The sequence below is a fragment of the Aquarana catesbeiana genome, linkage group LG05 (genome assembly GCF_042186555.1).
Source record: "Aquarana catesbeiana isolate 2022-GZ linkage group LG05, ASM4218655v1, whole genome shotgun sequence".
Lineage (NCBI taxonomy): Eukaryota > Metazoa > Chordata > Amphibia > Anura > Ranidae > Aquarana > Aquarana catesbeiana.
The window spans coordinates 599,256,682-599,277,375 of NC_133328.1; the positions used below are offsets into that span (position 1 = coordinate 599,256,682).

At 43.8% G+C, this 20,694-nt stretch overlaps 1 protein-coding gene across 1 annotated transcript in view; it reads right to left on the reverse strand.

Annotated features, from left to right (window-relative positions):
• Positions 1 to 17,919: 17,919 nt before the first annotated feature.
• Positions 17,920 to 20,694, reverse strand: part of EIF3H (eukaryotic translation initiation factor 3 subunit H) — a 209,007-nt gene continuing 206,232 nt past the window's right edge. The window contains exon 8 of the mRNA XM_073632173.1: positions 17,920 to 18,113. Coding sequence (XP_073488274.1) covers positions 18,016 to 18,113 — 98 coding nt within the window. The 3' untranslated portion in view covers positions 17,920 to 18,015. The remainder of the gene's footprint in view (positions 18,114 to 20,694) is intronic.

Here is a 20,694-nt window from a genome sequence, read left to right on the forward strand (position 1 = left end):
ACTTAAATGATTTTAGCAAATGGCTGCAATATAACAGAGTGAAAAATGTAAGGGGGTCTGAATACTTTCCATCCCCACTGTATGTATAATGAACAAATACCATTCAATTCATAAGCTCTATAAAGAAACAAGAATATTGGACCAGTGAAGAGTTTGCTGGCATTTAAACACAACCGTTTTACAGTATGCTAAATGATCCATCATTGGAAAACCCAAATACAATATGCATTTCATATTAGTGTACAGGTGCACCTTATAGACAGTAAGATGAGTCGGGTACAATTACCTTTAATGAACTGCAGTTCCTCCTGCCACAGTCTGTCTGGCATACACAGCTGTGATTGTCTGACTTTTTGGATAACTAAACCACCAAAATAATCTCAAGCAGACAGTTGTCTTGATTAAAGATGTCAGATGATGCGGTCTGTTACTTGTTAAGCCTTAAATAAGTTTTTACTGTAGAGCTTCTTAAAAAAAAATTCCCATCTCACTAAAAAAAAAATTTTGCTAGCAAAGAAAGCATTGAAATGACAGGTACATGTTTCTATTCAGGTACACTGAAATTTACTTAAGAACTTAGTAAATGGTTACAATCAATTCTGGTTTACAAAAAGCTTTCTGGCTGGAGGAACAATGGATTGTTGAGCTGCTATCTGAGCTGTCCAGCACCATCTGGTGGAGGGACCCTGTAATTGCTCTGCTGTCACACACACTCACACAAGTGAATGCATTGAAGATTACTGAAATTAGTGTTTTGAGTTTCTTTGCTGTATTATGAGTGGGAGATGGGATTTAAATTATTGGCAGTGAATAGGCATTTTTGTGTGCTCTAGTTTTAATATATTTTGGTCTTTTTGTACCTAGTTTTTAAAACCAGCTGTACCATACATATTTTTTGCATGCATTACTTCTGAATTATCCAATAACGCAGACTTTACACGCGGGAATCAAAACTCAACATTGTAAGCCCAACGTGCAAGAATCAGCAATAGAAATAAATAAATAAGTTTGCACTTTCCACCTCCCATAATTTCATTTCAGCTATTGAAAACTGTTCAGAGAAAGTGCAGGGCAGTTTGTGAGATTCTGGCTTGCTTGCTCTGGAATTCTGTTTTTTTTTTTTTTTGTCATGTGACTGTATCTTAATTTCCACTAATCCACTCCAGACCCTGATAAATTTTCTTTCTGTCCCTGCTAACCCCTGATAAATCTCTGGCTCAGGCCCTCTTTGCACCCAACTCTCAGCAGCCAATAGGTGTCTGCATTGGACTGACCAAATGGTGGGGGGTGCGTCAGGGTTCCAAGTCAACTCTATAGTTTAGGATTCCTGCACCTGAGGTTCTAGTGCAGATAGCAGACCTTTAAAGAAGTATGGCCAAAATATCACTCCTGTGACCCAGTTTCAGCCTGCTCACATTATTCAGCCGGGCCAGGCTTGGGAAAGATCCCGACTTGTGATCCACCCAGATGCCTGGACCGGCCACCAATAGCCTGAGCCAGCTCTTCCTGCCTGCTTCACAGTGAGCATTGGAGGGGAAGAGCAAAGAGCCGCTGATTGACAGTCACCACTCTCTTTGGAGGGGGAGAACTGAGTGATCAGCAGTGTTTGAACGCTCGGTTGTCGGGAAGAGCTGGTGGGGGACAGCTATAGCTGGAATCGGTGCTGCAGTCATCCAGGTGGGTATAGTTTTTTTTTTTTCCGTATTTCCTCACTTCTCTTTTAGGGAAATGAAACTCAATCGCTAAATTGTATAAAATTTTAAAAAGTAAATTAAGTCTTTTTGACAATTTTCAATAAAATATTACCTGGTGATCCTTCCAAGTAGGTCCTTGTTCAAGCATTCACTGTTATGGGGTGACTACACTTTGTCCCTGTTCCAGTTGATCTCCTGCATTGTCAACTGGGATTTTAGTAGAGACTATGGCTGGCAATACACGGATTCTTCCATCCACCCAAATGAGGTGGATAATCCCAGAGACACTGTATTCTGACATCGGCACTCACTACCCAGAAGTGCAGGATCACTTATATATGCGTGATCCTGCACAGTGCAGCCGTCCTGTAGCAGTAAAACTGCTATAGGGTGGTCTACAAGTGGTTAATGTCATCCAATTACAGTTTGACCTACTTTAAAGTAGAAATTTTGTCAGAAAATTAAGTCCTGCTAGATACCTTCAGGCTGACCCCTTTTGCAGGTATGGCTACAGTGGATTATTTGATCTCCTGCAGATAAGTTTGCTCACTTACAAAGAAATGGAGGGTCTATAATTTTAATCATAGGTGCATTTTAAATGATAGAGACTGAATATCAACCAAAAATCGTGAAAGAACACATGATACAAATGTTATAAATTAAGTTACAGTTCAGTGAGTAAAGGAAGTATTTGATGACTTAGTACTTGGTGGAGAAACCCTTGTTGGCAAGCACAGAGGCACGACGTGTCTTGTAGTTGGTTACTAGGTTTGCTCACATCTCAGGAGGGCTTTTGGTCCACTCTTCTTTACAGATCTTCTCTAAATCCTTAAGGTTTCTTGGGTGTCTCTTGGCAACTCGAAGTTTCAGCTCTCTCCATACATTTTCTATAGGATTAAGGTCTGGAGACTGGCTAGGCCATCCAAGATTTCACAATACATGGCCCCGTCCATTGGCCCCTCAATGCGGCAAAGTTGATCTGTACTTTTAGCAGAGAAACCGCCCCAAAGCATCATGTTTCCATCTCCGTACTTCACTGTAGGGATGGTGTTCTTAGTGTCATAGTCAGCATTTTTCTTTCTCCAAACACGGCAATCTGACCACAGCACTTTCCCCCAATTCTTCTCTGAGTCAAAGATGTTCATTCATTGGCATGACTGTACATGTGCCTTCTTGAGGAGGGGAACTTGCCATGTTTGGAGGAAGAAAAATGCTGACTATGACCCGAAGAACACCATCCCTACAGTCAAGTAAGGAGGTGGTGCTTTGGGGCGGTTTCTCTGCTAAAGGTACAGACTGACTCTGTCACATTGAGGGGCCAATGGATGGGGCCCGTGTATTGTAAAAACTTGGATAAGTACCTTTTTCCCTCAGCCAGAACACTGCTCAAGAAGAAGAACCCAAGTCTCCAGGCCTTAGTCCTATAGCAAATGTATGGAGGGAGCTGAAACTGTGTTTCCAAGTAACAGCCAAGAAACCTTAAAGTATAAGTTGACCTTTACAGAAAGATCTGTAAGGTGAACTTACACAGGACCCCCCCCCACCCATACTGCTAACCTGCAGCGTGACAATCTCCCGTTCTGAGCCCTGCAATAGCGGCGTCACGGGTCCAGGGTTTAGAAATCCCCTCGGCATTCACGCGTCTTCTTTACCGCTGACAGGACAGGCTAAGCGGGTTCTGATAGGACGGCGCTGCCCAATTAGAATGCTTCTAAACGTCCCTCCTGACAGGGTACGTTTTGGAGATGAAGCTGCGGGGATTTCCAAGCCCCGGACCCGTGACATGGCTATAGCAGGCATCAGAATGGGAAATCATTGAGCTGCAGGTCAGCGGGACAGTGCGGGGTAGACCTGTAAAATAGTGGACCAAAATTCTTTGCGATGTGTGCAAACCTGGTAACCAACTACAAGAAACATCTTACCTCTACTTGCCAACAAGAGTTTCTCCACAATGTACTAAGTCATGTTTTGCTTGGGGATCAAATACGGTACTTATTTTACTCAATGAACTGCAACTTTTAGAACGTTTGTATCATGTGTTTTTTTTCTCGATTTTTGGTTGATATTCTGTCTCCATCATTCAAAATAGACCTATGATAAAAATTAGACCCTTCATTTCTTTGTAAGTGGTCAAACTTACAAAATCTGCAGGGGATCAAAAAAAAAAAAAAAAAAAAAAAAAAAGTGTTTTCCCCACTGTATGTTCAACATAAAAATAAGTGCCTATACTGTTTAGAATCCAGTAAGATTGTCTCATCCTGCTCTGCACACGCTTAGTTGCTCTCCATTTTTGGCATTGTGCTGAAAAATCAGAACCACTAGAGGCTGATCAGCTGACAGCATAAAGATTTACTTCTGCTCAGGGACCCTCCAGCAAGAAGAAACAGAAGCAATGCTGGAGGCAATTTACAGCACACACTAATCTTGGTAGTATAATGAATTATGTGGAATGTATGTACTTTGCTAAAGAACATTATTTATTTATTTTTTCATCAAGTTAAGGGTAAAGTTCCACTTTAGATTAAATATGCTTGTTTGCTTGACCAGGTCCTCTAAAACACACCCATAATTTGCAGCAGTTGAAGTCAAACGCAATGAACAGCAGCTGTTGGCTAGCATGTTCTAAGCTTCATGTGATTAATCTCTCCCATGACTGGTCGTTTTATGTGGCCCATCGTGCAGTTCAATATTACACAGGAGTTTACATTGTCCAGAGACTTCAAACAGGATGTACAGATGTGTAGTAACTAGTCCAAAAGGTGGAAGCGTCTTCGGTGCCTCATAAGCTTGAATGCATGGTTCTGCAGATCATACTGGCTTATGTCAAAGTGGGGGAAGAAGCTGACAGCTTATTAGTTGGCAAATCAGATGGTAGGACAGATCAGATCTATCATCTTACACCTTTTAGTGGTTAGCACTCCTGCCTTGCAGCACTGGTGCCCTCAGTTCAAAACCACACCAGGACACTATTAGTAATAAAACAAGTAGGAGAATGCAAACCCTAATCAGCATTTAAGCACACTTTGTTCACATAAAAGGTTAAGAAAGTATGGGTGATGAACCATAGATCGGGTTTCCTCACAAAACACAAGTATAATACAGTATGAAAACAAATGATAGTGTGCTGCCTATCATTTATATTTTCATACCCAACCAGGACACTACCTGCAGAGAATTTGCATGTGCTCCCTGTGCTTGCATGGGTTTTCTACCACAATCCAAAGACATGCTGGTAAGTGAATTGGCACCTGACTAAATTGGCCCTAGTATGTGTATATGTATGCATGCGAGGTAGGAAGGTGTGTAAACAAAATGTGCTAGTGAATTGACTAGATATGTGATGCAGAGAAGGAGACCCTTTCATACTAGCAGTGCCTGTCCTTTTTAAAAACCAAGGGGCCCTCAGGTAATGGCACCTTTGATCCCCCATCCCGTAATATGCATAGAAGCACAAAGGCATATGTATACTGTATTGAATGCAGTACATTGCATGTCCAGCTCAAGGGCAGATAACTGAAACAAGAGCCTAAAGCCTCGTACACACAGTACAATTGTTGGCAGGGGAATGTCTGTTCACAGACTGTTGTCCTAAAATCTTACTGTTAGTACGCTCCTTCTGACAATTTGTCCAACTTTCAACCAACAAATGTTTGACAGCAGGCTAGCAAATTTTCGGAGGACAACGGTTTGACGTCAGATTTTCGTATGGTCAGTACACAAATCCATCACACAAAAGTCGAAAGTACAAACACACATGCTCGGAATCAATTCTCAAACACGAAATTAGCAGAAGGGGCCCAAAGGGTGGCACTCAAGAGCTGAAATTCCTCGTAGTACGTCACTGCGTTCGTGTTTGTGGCACGACAATTGTGTACCGCTAGTATGCAAGACAAGATTCTGGCGCACGCCCTTTTGACAAAAATCAGACGCTTGGTTGGCCAACAATCTTACCGTGTATACGAGGCTTAAGATGATTATACATGACAAGTTCTAAAGTCCGCTTATCCATGCTGAACATTCCTGCATAATTTCTGAGAATTTATAAGAACATGGTTCTGGGTTTAGGTATCTTTCAACAGAAAAAAAAAATCTTAAAAGAGTAACTCCTTTCGTGGGGAAAAAAATAGCAAAGAAAAAATAATATAGCACATATAAATATCACACTAATCATATTGTAATTTAATGTTATTAAAAATTACCTTTCCTTTTCAATTTGCAGCCACTGTAATTTTCTGAGAATGCATTGCAATATGGCTACCTGGAATTGTTCTGTAAACAGTGTACTGACCACTCCCCAGAAACATCATTTCCTGCTTGTGCGATTGGCTCACCAATTTTCCCAGAAGTCTGCCTAAGATACAAGTCAGATATTAGGCATCCCCTGCAACAAAAAATAGGATTTTTACATCATACTTACCTGTAAATTCCCTTTCTTTGAGTACATAATGGGACACAGAGTCAGGCTAATATTCATTACCTGCTGAGTTATACTCCACCATTAGGTGAATGGACACTGGTAGAACAAAGGTCTTCAGACAGGAAGTGATCCCCTATATAACCCCTCCCATATAGGAAGTACTATAGTTTTGTAGCAAGTACTAAATCCACAAAAAAAGAGGGGAGGGATCTCTGTGTCCCATGATGTACTCAAAGAAAAGGATTTTACAGGTAAGTAAAAATCTTATTTTCTTTTTCATACATCATGGGACACAGACTCAGGCTAATATTCATTGCCTGCTGTGACGTCCCAGGATAATAGCCTTGAGGGGAGGGAGACACACTGCCAAATAATAGCCATCAGAACTCATATGGCAGCCCGCAGTACACTTCGGCTGAAAGCCGAATCCTCGGCTGCTCGAACATTCACTTGATAAAATTTAGTGAACATATGCACTAAAGACCAGGTAGAAGCCTTACAAATCTGAGCCACAGATACTTGATGGCGAAAAGCCCAGGAGGTTCCTACACCCCTGGTAGAATGAGCTCTCACGCTAAAGGGGGAGCTTTATGTTTCAGTAGGCATGAATAACCAATTGACGGACCCAATTAGCAATGGAAGCTGCCTGCCTCTTCTTGGGTCCCTTTTGTAAAACAAAAAAAAAAACAAAAAAAAGTCCGATCCTCGGATCTCCGAAGATCTAGACAGATAAACCCCAAGGACACATAGGTTGCCCCTTGCATAAAGGTTCAGATCAGTGAATGGGAGGCTAAAGGCCTTTGGAAAAATACTGATAGGGCCGAAAACTGACCTCTGATTGTACTCAAAGCCAATTTGATTTCCACAGCCGACTGTAGAAAAGAGAGAGATTCTCCCAATCACATTTCCGAGGATGCCATTTTCTGGCTTCACATCAAGCAATTTAAGTCCTCCAGACTTTATAAATCTTCCTAGTGACAGCTTTTCTAGCATTCACTAGAGTAGAGACCACTGGTCCCGAGATGCCATGGTCCTTTTAACACTCTGGCTTCAATAGCCATGCGGTCAAATTTAGAGACTGTAAATTGGGGTGGAATATAGGACCTTGAGACAGTAGATCAGGGCTATGTGGAAGCATCCATGGCCCATCTATCGTCAGTCTCACAATCTCTGGGAACCAGAGCCTTTTGGGCCAGGCTGGTGCCACCAAAATGACTGGAACCCCCTCTCTCTGAATCCTGCGCAACAAATGTGGAAGGAGAGGGATCAGAGGGAAAGCATAAACCAGGGAGTACTGGCTCCATGGAACTATCAGCATCTGCTCCAATTGCCAAAGGATCTCTTGTTTGAGACACAAACTGCTGTACTTATTATTGAACCTGGATGCCAGTAGTTCGACCTCTGGCCATCCCCAACGTTGGCAAATTTCCTGGAACACCTCTGGGTGTAGGGACCATTCCCCCGGCCAGATCTGCTGGCAGCTGAGATAACTCGCCTTCCAGTTCTCTACTCCCGGGATATAGACTGCCGATATCAATGGCACATGTCCCTCTGCCCAGGCTAGTATGTAGTTCACCTCCTTCAAAGCTGAATTATTCCTAGTACCACCTTGGTGGCTTATATAGGCCACTGCCATGGCATTGTTGGACTAAACCCTGATGGGGCAGTTCTGTAGCTCCATCGTCCAGGACCGCAGGGCCAGACGTACTGCCTGTAATTTTAGGACATTGATGGGCAGGGTCTGCTCTTTCCCTGACCATTTCCCCTGAGCTGGGAGACGGGCTGACAGATGCCAGCCTGAGAGACTCGCATCTGTAGTCAGTACTCTCCAAGTTGCCGGGAAAAAGGATTTTCCCTTTCGCAGGTTCTGATCCTGCAACCACCAGTTTAGGCTTAAGCCTGCCTTAGGAGATCAGCACATTGGATAATCCAGGGATTTTCTTCCTCTGTTCCAAGCCGACAAGATGTCTTCTTGTAAGGGCCTGGAATGGAGGATACAATCCCCCCTAGAAGGCTCATGCAGAGCCGAATGGAGGGTTGTCTGGTGCCTCTAATCCTTCAGGGCACAGATCCTTATGGGTGGGAAGAATACTCTTGCTTGGACTGCGTTTAGACTCAGACCTAAATATCTTAGACTTTGAGCTGGTATCCAGGCTTTTTCGGTATTTATAATCCAGCCTAAGCTGTTCGAATACCTCACTGTGTAGATTATGCTCCGTTCTAGAGCCTGTACTGAGTGATCTCTGAGAAGGAGGTCGTCCAGATACCTGAGCACCAGGATCCCTTGGGCCCTTAAAAGACCCAGTACTGGTGCTAGGACCTTTGTGAACACCCGGGGGAGCTGTAGCAAGCCCGAAGGGTAGAGCCCCAAACTGAAAGTGACGTTCCTCTACTGCAAAACATAGGAACCTCTGATGAGGCTGAAAGATAGGTATGTGTAAGTACGCGTCCTTTATATCGATGGAGGCTAAAAAGTCCCCCCTCTGGAGTGAGGTTACTACTGAGTGGCAGACTCCATCCGAAAGGACTGCATCAATAGATACTTGTTCAAAATGGGCCTTGTGTCCCCATTTGGTTTCTGAACTGTAAATAGATTTGAGTAAAACCCTGTGCCTCTTTCGAATACAGGAACCTCTACAATCACTCCTTGATGCACTAGATGATGTAGTGCCTGAAGCAATAAGTTTCTTTTTGGAGGATCCGAGGGAACGCTGGATCTTAGAAACCTCTGAGGGGGAACCCCACATAACTCCAGCTTGTAACCTCGAGATATAATTGAGGTGACCCACTCGTCCTGAATTGTTGTTTTCCAAATGTCCGCAAAGTGCAGCAGCCTTCACCCCACCCGATGGAGTGGGGGCGTCCCCTCAAAATGAGGGCTTGGTGCTGGGTTTAGAAGAATTTTGGACCCAGGGCCTTTTCTGGGCCTGGCCTTGCGGCTTGCCCCTGGGCCCTAGCGCCCTGTTGGCGGTGGAACCGGCCTGACACTGAGACATTTGAGGAAGCAGTGCCTGGGTATTTAAATGAGACGTTTGGTGCTTTTCTTCACAGGAAGTAAAGAACACTTCCCTCCGGAAATCTTTTGGATATATTTGTCTAAGTGATCACCGAATAAACATTCCCATGAAACGGGAAATCTGCCAATAACTTTTTACAAGGAAGCTCGGCTGACCAGTTCTTAAGCCATAAAAGTCTGCGCATATGTACAGACAAGAGAGCCAGATGAGAAACCTGCTGTATTGAATCCTTTAAATCATCAACAGCAAAACACAGCGCTCAAAGAATATCTGTCTTACCTTCAGGCAGATCATCCTCCTGGTTAGGCGTATCCGGCCACTTGACCTGATCCTTTACGGACTGGGAAATACCAATTGCTGCAACAGCTGGCTGAATAGCTGAACTGGCCAAAGAAAAGGAAGCCTTTAATGATGACTCCAATTTCTTGTCAACAGGGTCTTTCAGGCCCTGTGCGTTATCTACCAGACAAGTTCTTGTTTAAGGAAGAGACTTCTGCATCTACGGCTAACATGCTCCATTTTTTAACAAACTTTTCATCCATGGGATATAAAAGGGAAAACCTTTTAGGAGGCAAAAAAGTCCTGTCAGGATGTTCCCAATCAGCATACACCGCCTGTTCCAACAGGGGGTGTAGCGGGAAAGTCTGTGCGACTGAGTTACCTCTGCAAGAGGCAACTTAAAGGCAGAACAAACTATTTTGGTCAGAATCAGGATTAAAAGCCTCTGCGACTGAGAGGCAGACATCGACTGGATATCTTCTTGTCCAGATTGCTCGGAAGCAGACTCATCTGCTGGGCACTCCACCGAATCCTGAGCTTTCAGCTCTTCCCCATCCTCAACCCATTCCTGCTCCAGACTAGGAGACTCTGGGGAGGGGGATCTGTCATGCTTCCTGCCACCCTGTGGGATGGAGGCAATCATGCCAGCAATACTGTGCTCTAACCCGGCTAGGGTTGAGGACAGTTCATCCTTGGTGATAAAGGGTGAAGCAGCAGCATTGACTGTAGGCACAATACCAGATAGGCGCAGCGGCTCAGATTGCCCGGGAGCCTCTGGTCTTTCAGGTGATACGACTAGGTTCATTAGGAACTACTGATGACATAGGTGTGCCCTTCCCTATGGTGTTAGACCCATTCCTCTTTTTGGAAGACATTCAATGCTGCAAACAGAGTACTCGGGTGTAGTTAAAACACCTCAGAAGGGAGACCCTTTAACCACTTACCAACCGCCGCACGACGATGTACGTCCAAACTTTGGATGGGGATATCGTTGTTATGGCAGCAGTTAGCTGCCACAACCCCAGTATCCCCGTTTTCGTGTGGCGGCCGGCTTTCAGATAAAAGTGGTCCCTGCGGCAGATTTGCAGCGAGATCACTTTTATCGGTGGCGGGAGAGGGCCCCCCTCCCGCCGCGATCCGGTGCCCTCCACCGCTACCGACGGCTCCAGTAAGCATAGGAGGGCACCGGATCGCGTCCTTCTCTGTGGTGTGCCTGGAGACGAGTAAGGCTAAGATGGCGCCCACTCGTCTCCATGACACTGCTGGGCGGAAGCGACGTCAAAACGTCACTTCCGTCCACGCCTCTTAAAAGCACATTTTTTTCAATGTCATTTTTTTTAAATTACTTTTTTTTTAATTGCATTTTAGTGTAAATATGAGATCTGAGGTCTTTTTGACCCCAGATCTCATATTTAAGAGGACTTGTCATGCTTTTTTCTATTACAAGGGATGTTTACATTCCTTGTAATAGGAATAAAAGTGACACAATTAAAAAAAAAAAAAAAAAAAAAGTGTAAAAATAAAATAATGTAAAATAAATAAAAGAAAAAATATTTTTTTTTTTAAAAACCTCCCGTCCTGACGAGCTTGTGCGCAGAAGCGAACGCATACGCGAGTAGCGCCCGCATATGAAAACGGTGGTCAAACCACACATGTGAGGTATCGCCGCGACCGGTAGAGCGAGAGCAATAATTCTAGCCCTAGACCTCCTCTGTACCGCAAAATATGCAACCTGTAGAATTTTTTAAACATCGCCTATGGAGATTTTTGAGGGGAAAAGTTTGACGCCATTCCACGAGCGGGCGCAATTTTGAAGCGTGACATGTTGGGTATCAATTTAATTGGCGTAACATTATATTTCACAATATAAAAAAAAATTGGGCTAACTTTACTGTTGTCTTATTTTTTTATTCAAAAAAGTAAATTTTTTCCAAAAAAAGTGCGCTTTTAAGACCGCTGCGCCAATACAGTGCAAAGTAGTACAACAACCGCCATTTTATTCTCTAGGGTGTTAGAAGAAAACCCATATATAATGTTTGGGGGTTCTAAGTAATTTTCTAGCAAAAAAACCTGTTTTAAACATGTAAACACCTAAAATCCAAAACGAGGCTGGTCTTTAAGTGGTTAATAGGGCTCACTAAGCCCATATGCAACAATCCTGCTAAGCACCTTGAAGCTCGGTTCACACTGGGGCGACTTGTCAGGCGACCTAGTCGCCTGACAAGTCGCCTCCCGTTCTGTGCTATGGAACCGTTCTAATCGGAGCGACGCAAGTCGCTCCGACTTAGAAAAAGGTTCCTGTATTACTTTGGGGGCGACTTGGGGCGACTTGCATAGACTTCTATGCAGAAGTCGTCTCGCAAGTCGCCCCGGCAGTCGTTTGCAGGTCGCCTCGCTGAGGCGACCTGCAAGTCGTGCCGCCCATGTGTGAACCGAGCCAGTGCCTGCCAAGCAACACCTAGTGACTCACGTGACCCGGGTAAGGAAAAATGAACCACTGCAAGTGTCTGTTCAGAGCCTGCTCTGTGCCCCACAGCTGCCTTCTGGAAACACCACATGCTTGACCTGCACAGCTTAAATAAGCGCCAGAACGTTCTATGTGTGTGTGTGCGCACGCATGTGCACGGTCCCGGCCAGCGGGCATGACTGTATTCGCGTACAACGAAAATCTTCATTAACAATGCGAATCTTCATTTGCCCAGATAAAGGTTACGGTGCAAACTGCTGAGCCCAGCGATGCTCTTGCAAACGCACGTGCGCCATGGCAAACCAAGGCGAAATGGCGCACCGTCATACGCCATCATACAGGTTAAAAAAACAGCCAGACAGGCAAAAAAAAAAAAAAAAAAAAAAAAAAAAAAAAAAAGGTACACTTTGCAAACACCCAAAGCTAGCCCAGAACTCCCCCGTGTGGTCACCGCACACAGGTGTCCAGCCTTTAGCTAGCTTAATTGATTGTTACAATCACTGGGACACCCCACAATAATAAAATAAAGGGGTTTCACTTAACCGTCCAGGCGCAGGGCCACTTAGAAGCTAAGGGCCCAATCTTCACCCTTCACGGCAGGTTCCTGTTACTTGGACCTTTAAGGACTGTCTACCCTTTCATGTTTAGGGTCCACTCCCTTGGCCCTGTACAGCACCCTGCAGGAAATGTCTTAGCGCTATAGTGTCCAGGATTTCCGCTCCGCAGGGTCCAGCACTAGGTGGCCACATCACAGGCAAAACCTTGCAGGTTCTCAAGTCTTCTTTGCGAGGCTCGGGTACCATTTATCTAAGCATAAAAGCCTGTGTCAAATGGATCCAATTGGTCAATCCCTTAATTCATTTTTGGAACAGTTTGTGGGACTAGAGACCTGGAGCTCAGAGAGCTCAAACTGTACCATCAACCTTGCAGACACTGGTAAAAAAAAAAACTAAAGTACTTCCTGTATGGGAGGGGTTATATAGGGGATCACTTCCTGTCTGAAGACCTTTGGTCTACCAGTGTCCATTCACCTAATGATGGAGTATAACCCAGCAGGTAATGAATATTAGCCTGACTCTGTGTCCCATGATGTATGAAAAAGAAATGTCATTTTTGGAGAGATAAGTTTAATAAGAACATGTCTAAAGGAATGCAGGCCAAGCAGATTTCCTCACTAGTGCCCTGCAGCAGCACGCCTGACAGTTAATTATGAAACCACTCCCATTAGAGCCACTCAGTAGAGGCACAGACAAATGGAGGGATTTCTTCAGAACAAAAAAAGGAAAGGTAGGAATCTGCAACAAAGTTCGTTATAATCCTTGCAAATGTACATAGATCACCTAGGGGGGAATTTTTTTTTCTCAACAAAAGTGGAGTTACACTTTAAATAAGTAACTCTACTGAAAGTTATGAACCTATTCCTAAATGCTGAATCCTATATAACAATATGTGAATGAAGGCGTGTTTACAATGCGTGGCATGCAGTGCGCATTTAGTTACTGGTGGTGAAGAAAAAACAATTCTATAAAACCACTTTATCATTACAGGCCCAAAAGTATTCTTTCATTTACCAGTTGCGCAATTTATATGGTTATTCCCAACCTTTTTTGTACCTTAATTAAATGCATTTTCCCACTAATCTAATAAGGGTCATAACAATGGGTTTGAAGAGAGTACAGTGGCCTGGTACAAACTAACAATTCCTCTTCTCTATGAGATAGATTAGGACAAAGCAGAATCTAGACGACGGTGATCAATGGATTGGAATTGCTTAATCATTCACAGTTGTGGCACACCAAAATCAAGCAAACAATCGGTTACTTGCAGCTTACACACTGGCCTCTTATTGTGTGCATATGGTTAGTAGGTGTGCAGGGTCATTTAAAATTGTACAAAATTTTAGGATAGAGCTGGCAGGAGGTAGAACGTTAGATTTTTTTTTTTTTTTTTGCTGTGCCTGATCCCACTGCAAGGATTTCCCCCTCTAATTCTGTTGCAGGAGGTGAAAGAGTAAGTAATGGGAAACCTCTCCAAAAAGAACAAAAACGTTAGTTTATTTTGGCGAAATTTACTAAAATGGGAAAAGGTCAAAACTGTTGTCTGGTTCAGTTCACAGTGACTATATTCACCCTCATTTTTTTGCCCCCCTGTGTATTCTGACCCCACTGAAATGATTTCCCTTCGACTTTGTGGCAAGAGGAGCGCCGCCGACATTAACAGAGACGAGTGTACTGTATACTCGGCTCCGCTCGCAGTCATGCCCAGTCCTGCCTCCTAGCCTTTACGTCCCACCATTGGACCGGTGTTGTGCCCATCATAGGAGGCGGGACAGGGGCACGACTGCGAGCAGAGCCGAGTAGACGAGTACACAGTACACTCAGCTCGGCTCGCTCTATGTCCGCGGCAAGGGCAAATTTAAAAACCAAACATGCTGCAATTTTGGGCAAGGCTGCAGGTGGACAACGCTGCAGATGGTCGCTGTGCAAGGCTGCATTGATGGGCAATTAAAATGTATGTTTTTTTCCCTTAAACTTCCCTTCTAAACTTGGGGTGCATGTTATACGTCGATAAATATGGTAATTACAGACTCATGTGTAAATTTTAGCTTAAGCTACTGAGTTCTGTAAACAAGTTTATTTTTTTTTTTATCATGGCAGATGACTGTCTGGAAAACACAAAATAAGCCCAGAGCACCTGTTCTGGCTGCACATTAAACACATCAAATCCATCTATAGATCCATATATTTGTGCAGTGTATAACCATACTGTCAGCATTTTAGCAGAAAGGGAAAGTCATCAGACAATGCAATACTTTTCCAATCTTCATTCATCCAGGTTTGGTCAGAACATGCTCACTCATCATTGCCATTTCCTTATGCCTATTAAATTTTCTAATGAACCGCTTTATTTGCTATGGAAGTGATTAAGTATTCACTCAGCTCCATTTATTACATAGACCTCCAGTGCTTCAATGCAGCTTTCCCAACCCCTCCATTGTATAGAAGCAGTGCTCAGCTCAGAGTTCCTTACTATGCTTATGCATTTGAATTAAATGGAGGAGCTTACCTGCCTAGTCTTGTGATGCCCTGCTTGCTCTGTCCCAATGGTTGCTGGTATATTTGTTTCCTAAACTGACCCAAAGTTGAACTTGTGCCACATGGTCATATAGGTCATGCACTATTCTCCCTACAGTTTCCATAAATGTAATAATTGTGTAGCAAGTGGCTGCAGTACTGCAAATACATACTGTGAAAGTCTTAGCAACTCTTGACTGCAATGGACTATATAAAACTCTAATTAAAGAACCTTGTGAAGATAGATGTATGAGAGGTGTCATTGGCAGCTTGAGTTTTAAAAGGTGCAGCTCCTGGCACTTTCATACAAGTCTTTGCTTTACTATATAACAAGTCACTGTCCGTTATTAAAGTGATTGTAAACCCTTACAATCCACTTTTTGCTACAGGTAAGCCTATAATAAGGCTCAACTGTAGCTACCCCGGATATCTCCTAAACCTGCACGGCTTAGGAGATATCCCTTGTATCAGCATGTGCCGACGTCATCAGCACATGCGCACCGAAGCAATGGCACATTTGTACTGTTGCTTCAGCTGACGCGCCATTAACAGCGGCTCCCACGCACATGAGCGACGTCATCGCAGCTCCAGCCAATCAGTGTCGGAGCCCGCGATACCCAGAAATAACTCCGGGAGTGATGCCGCCGGTGGGACCAGTGTGCGGGGACTTCGATCTAAGGTATTTCATAATAAACTAGTATGTTATGCATACTAGCTTATAATGCCTTTGTCTTTCAGGTTATTTTTTTTTTTGTAGTGGGTTAACAACCACTTTAAGTGGCTTGGACACCTTTTAAATTAAGTCAGCAGTAGCAACTCCCGTATTGCTATTCCAACAGGTTCTGCAAGCTAAACTGAGCAAACTTTGGTTTTAGCACTGTTCTTGTTTTCTGCTTTGAGTTGCCATTTGATCATCATTCCACAAACAGACAAAAATTCCCCAGCACACTTACCAGCTAGCCTGCAAAAAAAGAAAACAAAGTGACCCTAACAATTCACGTTAAAAATTGTGTTTTAACATGAATGCGATGCGCATTGCCCTTCCATCTTTACCTTTACTGCAAAGGCCAGTTATAAATTGGGGTGATTGCCATCTTTTTGTATAGCTTACTTGGTGGATTTGGTGTGGGGACACATTGCATGCCTTCAGCTGCCATTGTGCTCCTGCTGGGCATCCAATGTGTCCTTGTGCCTTTAAAGTGAAATTGTAAAGTTTTTTTTTTCTCTAAAAATAACAAACATGTTTTACTTACCTGCTCTTTGCAGTTGGTTTTGCAGCCCGGATTGACTGGCCCCTCCCTCCTGTTGAGTGCCCCCACAGCAAGCGGCTTGCTGTGGGGGGCACCTGAACAGAGTCACAGCTCCCTGTGTCCATTCCGACATGAAGCCCTGATTTGGCCCCGCCCCCTCTCTCTGATTGGCTGACAGCAGCAGTAGCCAATTGCGCTGCTGCTGTCTCTCAGCCAATCAGGAGGAGAGTCCAGGACAGCCGAGGAACACGTGGACATTGCTGTCAGTAAAGCTCAAGTATCAGGGGGTGCTAGGACAGCTGCTGCACACAAGAGGTTTTTTTATAGAATGCATAAGGATAAAACAACCTTCTCACTTTATAACCCCTTTGAGGATTAGTAGGCTCCCTGAAGGCAAACCTTCCCTTAATTTATCCACTGCTATATATGCTCCAACTTGGAGACTCAAGAATATAAAGTTAGGGCCGCGGTATACAAAGAAGCCTTGGCATGGCCACCGCGGCTTCCACATATATTTGCAAATGTGTGCAAATGAAACCCTCTGTTTTTAACAATGACTATTAGACAGTGTTAGTTTGTTTTTGCAGGCTAGCTGGTAGGTGTGCTGGGAATTTTTTTTATCTGTTTGTGATGTGCATTGCCCTTCCACATACACCTTACTCCAAAGGCCAGTTATAAATTGGGGTTGTTGCCAACTTTTTGTATAGATAATTTGATCACCATTCTCTTCTCTTTCAGCAGCAGAAACAGTGCTGTCAATTCAGAAAGCTTTGGACAAGGCGAGGTGTGATAATTGACAAGCTACAGGTTTGCGAATTAGCTGTACCAATGCGAATACCTACGCCCCCTGCAACATCTAACCATCCCCACTGTACTGCAAGCAGGCAGTCTTCATGAGGGTGGCAACTCTGCTCTTTATTCAGGAGCAATGCAGCATTTACTGCCACACCATTACATGAAGCCGCATTAGGTGGACTCCAAGAGCGGGATCTACAGGGCGCTAATAGAAAACTTTAAGTGCAGATTATATGCACATATAATTAAAAATAAACATTTATACTTAACTATGTGGGTGCAGCATTCAACTGATGGTGCTCCTCCCCCCCGCCACTTCTAAGACTTAGCGATCAAAGATTGCGACTGTCAGTCACCGGCTCTCCACTCCTCCAGTGCTCACTGGAGCACTGGGCTGTGCAGTGGGTGGAAGTGGCTGGCTCGGGCACTCAGTGGCGCCTAGAGGCTGAGTCAGCTGCCAGTCCAGGCTCTGGATTGATCCCGAATTTACAGTTGATATCCACCCAGATGGCCGAGTGAAAATGTGTCACAGAAGTACCGAATGAATTGCACTCCTGTGATCCCCAGGAGAAGTACAGCTAAAATAGCTTTGGATACACTTCTCCTTTTGGAACTGCAGCACATTTTTAATGGGAGGCCATAGTTCTATTTTTAAGCATTTGAAAGATACAGTCAAAGCACCCACATGGCCAATTACTAAGAAAATTACTCTAACGTTTTTGCTATATGGTTTTCACAGTTGTGTGAGCCATTTCCTGTACCTTTCAAACATATAAAGCAGCCCAAAGAGGTATGTAGGAAGAGTGCCAAACTGGAGCATATGCAATGGGGTTTTTCTTTTTCTTACTTCAGAAATTTAGGTGACATGAGCCAGAAACCTCGAAGTGGTCCAAAAAAAAAAAAAAAAATCACAACAAATCCAGAAAAACATTAAAAGAGTTCTTTATTTGTTATTCCTGAAAGTTCAATGTTGGTAATAAAAGTTATCCAATTGATGCCGTCGGTTTTTGAATGTTCTTACATCAGTTAGTTTGGTCTTGTAAAGCTTCAGCCATGAACAGCTTTCCAAGGTTCTGAGAAGTGAACTCCTTTATGTTCTCGATGTATGTGTTAATTTGACCTGTGAGGAAAAAAGACATAGCAGCTTAGTGGTTTATAAAAATACAGCAATTGTACATTGACAGGTCCAACATTTCTCAAGTACATCATCATTTGTACATGAAGCATCTGTCTCTGTTGAAAACTATTCAGCAAATATAACAAATTGGCATAATTTTAAAGGATATACTTTATCCAAAAAAAATCAAAGCTCTGCATTGGCTCCTGCTGCTGTCAATCAAATGCTGTGAGGAGGAAATGGGGTCAAGACGCAGTGCACTGTGTGTGTATGGAGCAGACTCCATACATACACAGCACAGGTGCGAGCACCCACGTTTACGTTTGCCCTCATAGCAAGCAAGGCAACACAGAAGAGGAGCAGCCAAGATTCCCAGCAAGGGACCGGGATAAGGTGGTTTGGGGCCACTCTGTGCAAAACCATTGCACGGTGCAGGTGAATAGGACTAATTATTTTAATTAAACACTGTAAAAAAATATGACATTACACTCTCCTTGGTAAATCCTTGGGTCCTCTAACAGAATATCAAGTCAGGGAGAGCAGCTGCAAGGAGACACATGGGCATTTTGGACAATCAAGATAGAACCTGAAAATAACATATCAGTGGAGCATCCAAGAGATATAAAAAGGTGATTTAGATTGCTGGTGCTCACCCAAGACAGAATTATCAGATACCATGTACCGTCTTTTTTTGTCACAATATGGCTTTAACGCACCTTAGGACACAAACTAAAGGCAATGCTTACAAACATGTACAAGTTCCAGCCTGTCTATTTTGCGCATCAGGATTGGTGCAAACAGGGCATTTGGAACAACAAAGGCACTGTCAACACTGACAGAAGCATCCAATTTCAGCCCAGTGTAGTGAACCATTGACTTGACATGTATACTGTGCCATTCATCTCAACATATTTCCATATTAGCCCTAGATGGGGGACCTCTCAGTGGGTATTCGTAAAGTAATTTTGTATGGAGCAGCTTTAGTGGTGCCCAAGTCTTCTGCCTGGAATTTTTCTAAATATCCAAGAAAGTCACAATTGCAAGTAAAGTCATCAGCTTTCCTCATGGATGTTACAATTTAATCAAACAAGGTCTAAACTGACCTTTGTTAACGGCTCTTCAGCCAAGGTACTGCCAGCGTAATACCTTCATAGGAGGCAAAATGAAGGATATTCCACAATACTGATACCATACAATACACCGTGATAGAAAAATTAAAATCTAGTTGCAGACCTAAAACAATACAGGCCTTTTTGCTTAGAAGAGTTAAAATGTCAGCAACACAGTTTTGCAGTCCTATGTAGTGACAGATTTACAGCATTTAGCAATTAACTGAAAAAAAAAAATGTCCAGTGCACAATTTCTGGTGGTAAGTGGTGTAAAGAGGGTAACGGTTGTTGATTTTGAACCTGTGACATCACTGTCTCTTCAGATTATCATACGAAGTCAGGACAATGAGGTCAGTCATCTGGGTAAATGGCTGCAGTTGGTAGCAATTATCAGCGAGCTTGTGTATACATTTGGGATGAGGTCAAGGAGATTTTTCCTTGAATAGAACTCCTTGTATTTTTCTCCTGCTCTACAATCAGTGTTGAATAGTACAGCATATATGGTTCCACTTTCTACCCAAAGACGGCTTTGCCCAATGTTAAATCCACTCGTTTGTAAGTTTATAAAAAGTCAGCAGCTACAAAAAAAGTGTAGCTGCTGACTCACCTGTCCCACAGTCCAGCAATGCGCCACCCGAAGCCTCACTCCTCTCCCCCGCGGTGCCAGCATTGCAAGTGTGGGCACCCGGCTGTGACAGCTTGTGGTTTCATGCGCAAGTCGCACTACTCTTAGTGGCCAGGCAATCCTCTGGGACCTGTGATGTGTCCCAGAAGATTGCAGAGAGGGAGAGGAAGACGAGCACTGCCGCCTAGGAAGAGAGAAGGAGTCACCTAGACAGAGAGGAGTACGCGCCTAGGGTGCAAGGTGACCCCCCCCCCCCCCCAAAAAAAAAGAATGACATGCCAAAAGTGGCAAATAAGGGGCAAGTAAGGGGCCGAGGAGTGCTTAAAGCGGAAGTTACACTTTTGGGTGGAACTCCGCTTTAAGGCTAAACTCCAGCCAAGCAAATACAAATCTGAAATATATATAAAAATCGCTTTGGCTGCCAATAGTTTTGTAATTCTGTGTAGCCAGTTCTGTGATCCAAGTACCCCTGCCAATACCACTGCCAGGTATTTGAACGTCACTGCAGCAAAGCTTGACCAATTACACCTTCCTTTTTTGCTGGCAGGACAATAAACCATCAAAATACTGATCAAGTCACCTGCTCTTTTTTCTTGCTGGCATGCTTGTGTCCCCTGATGTATGATAAAGAAATAAAAATCCTGATCACCTCCCCAGAGCAGTACAGCATGGGTGCTCAACCTGTAGCCCTCCAGCTGTTGTGGAACTACAAGTCCCATGAGGCATTGTAAGCCGCTGATAGTTACAAGCACGACTCCCAAAGACAGAGGCATGATGGGACTTGTAGTTTCCTTGCAGTATAGTGTCACTATTGGGATGGGGAGGGGGTGCCAAAGCTCTGATCTGAAGC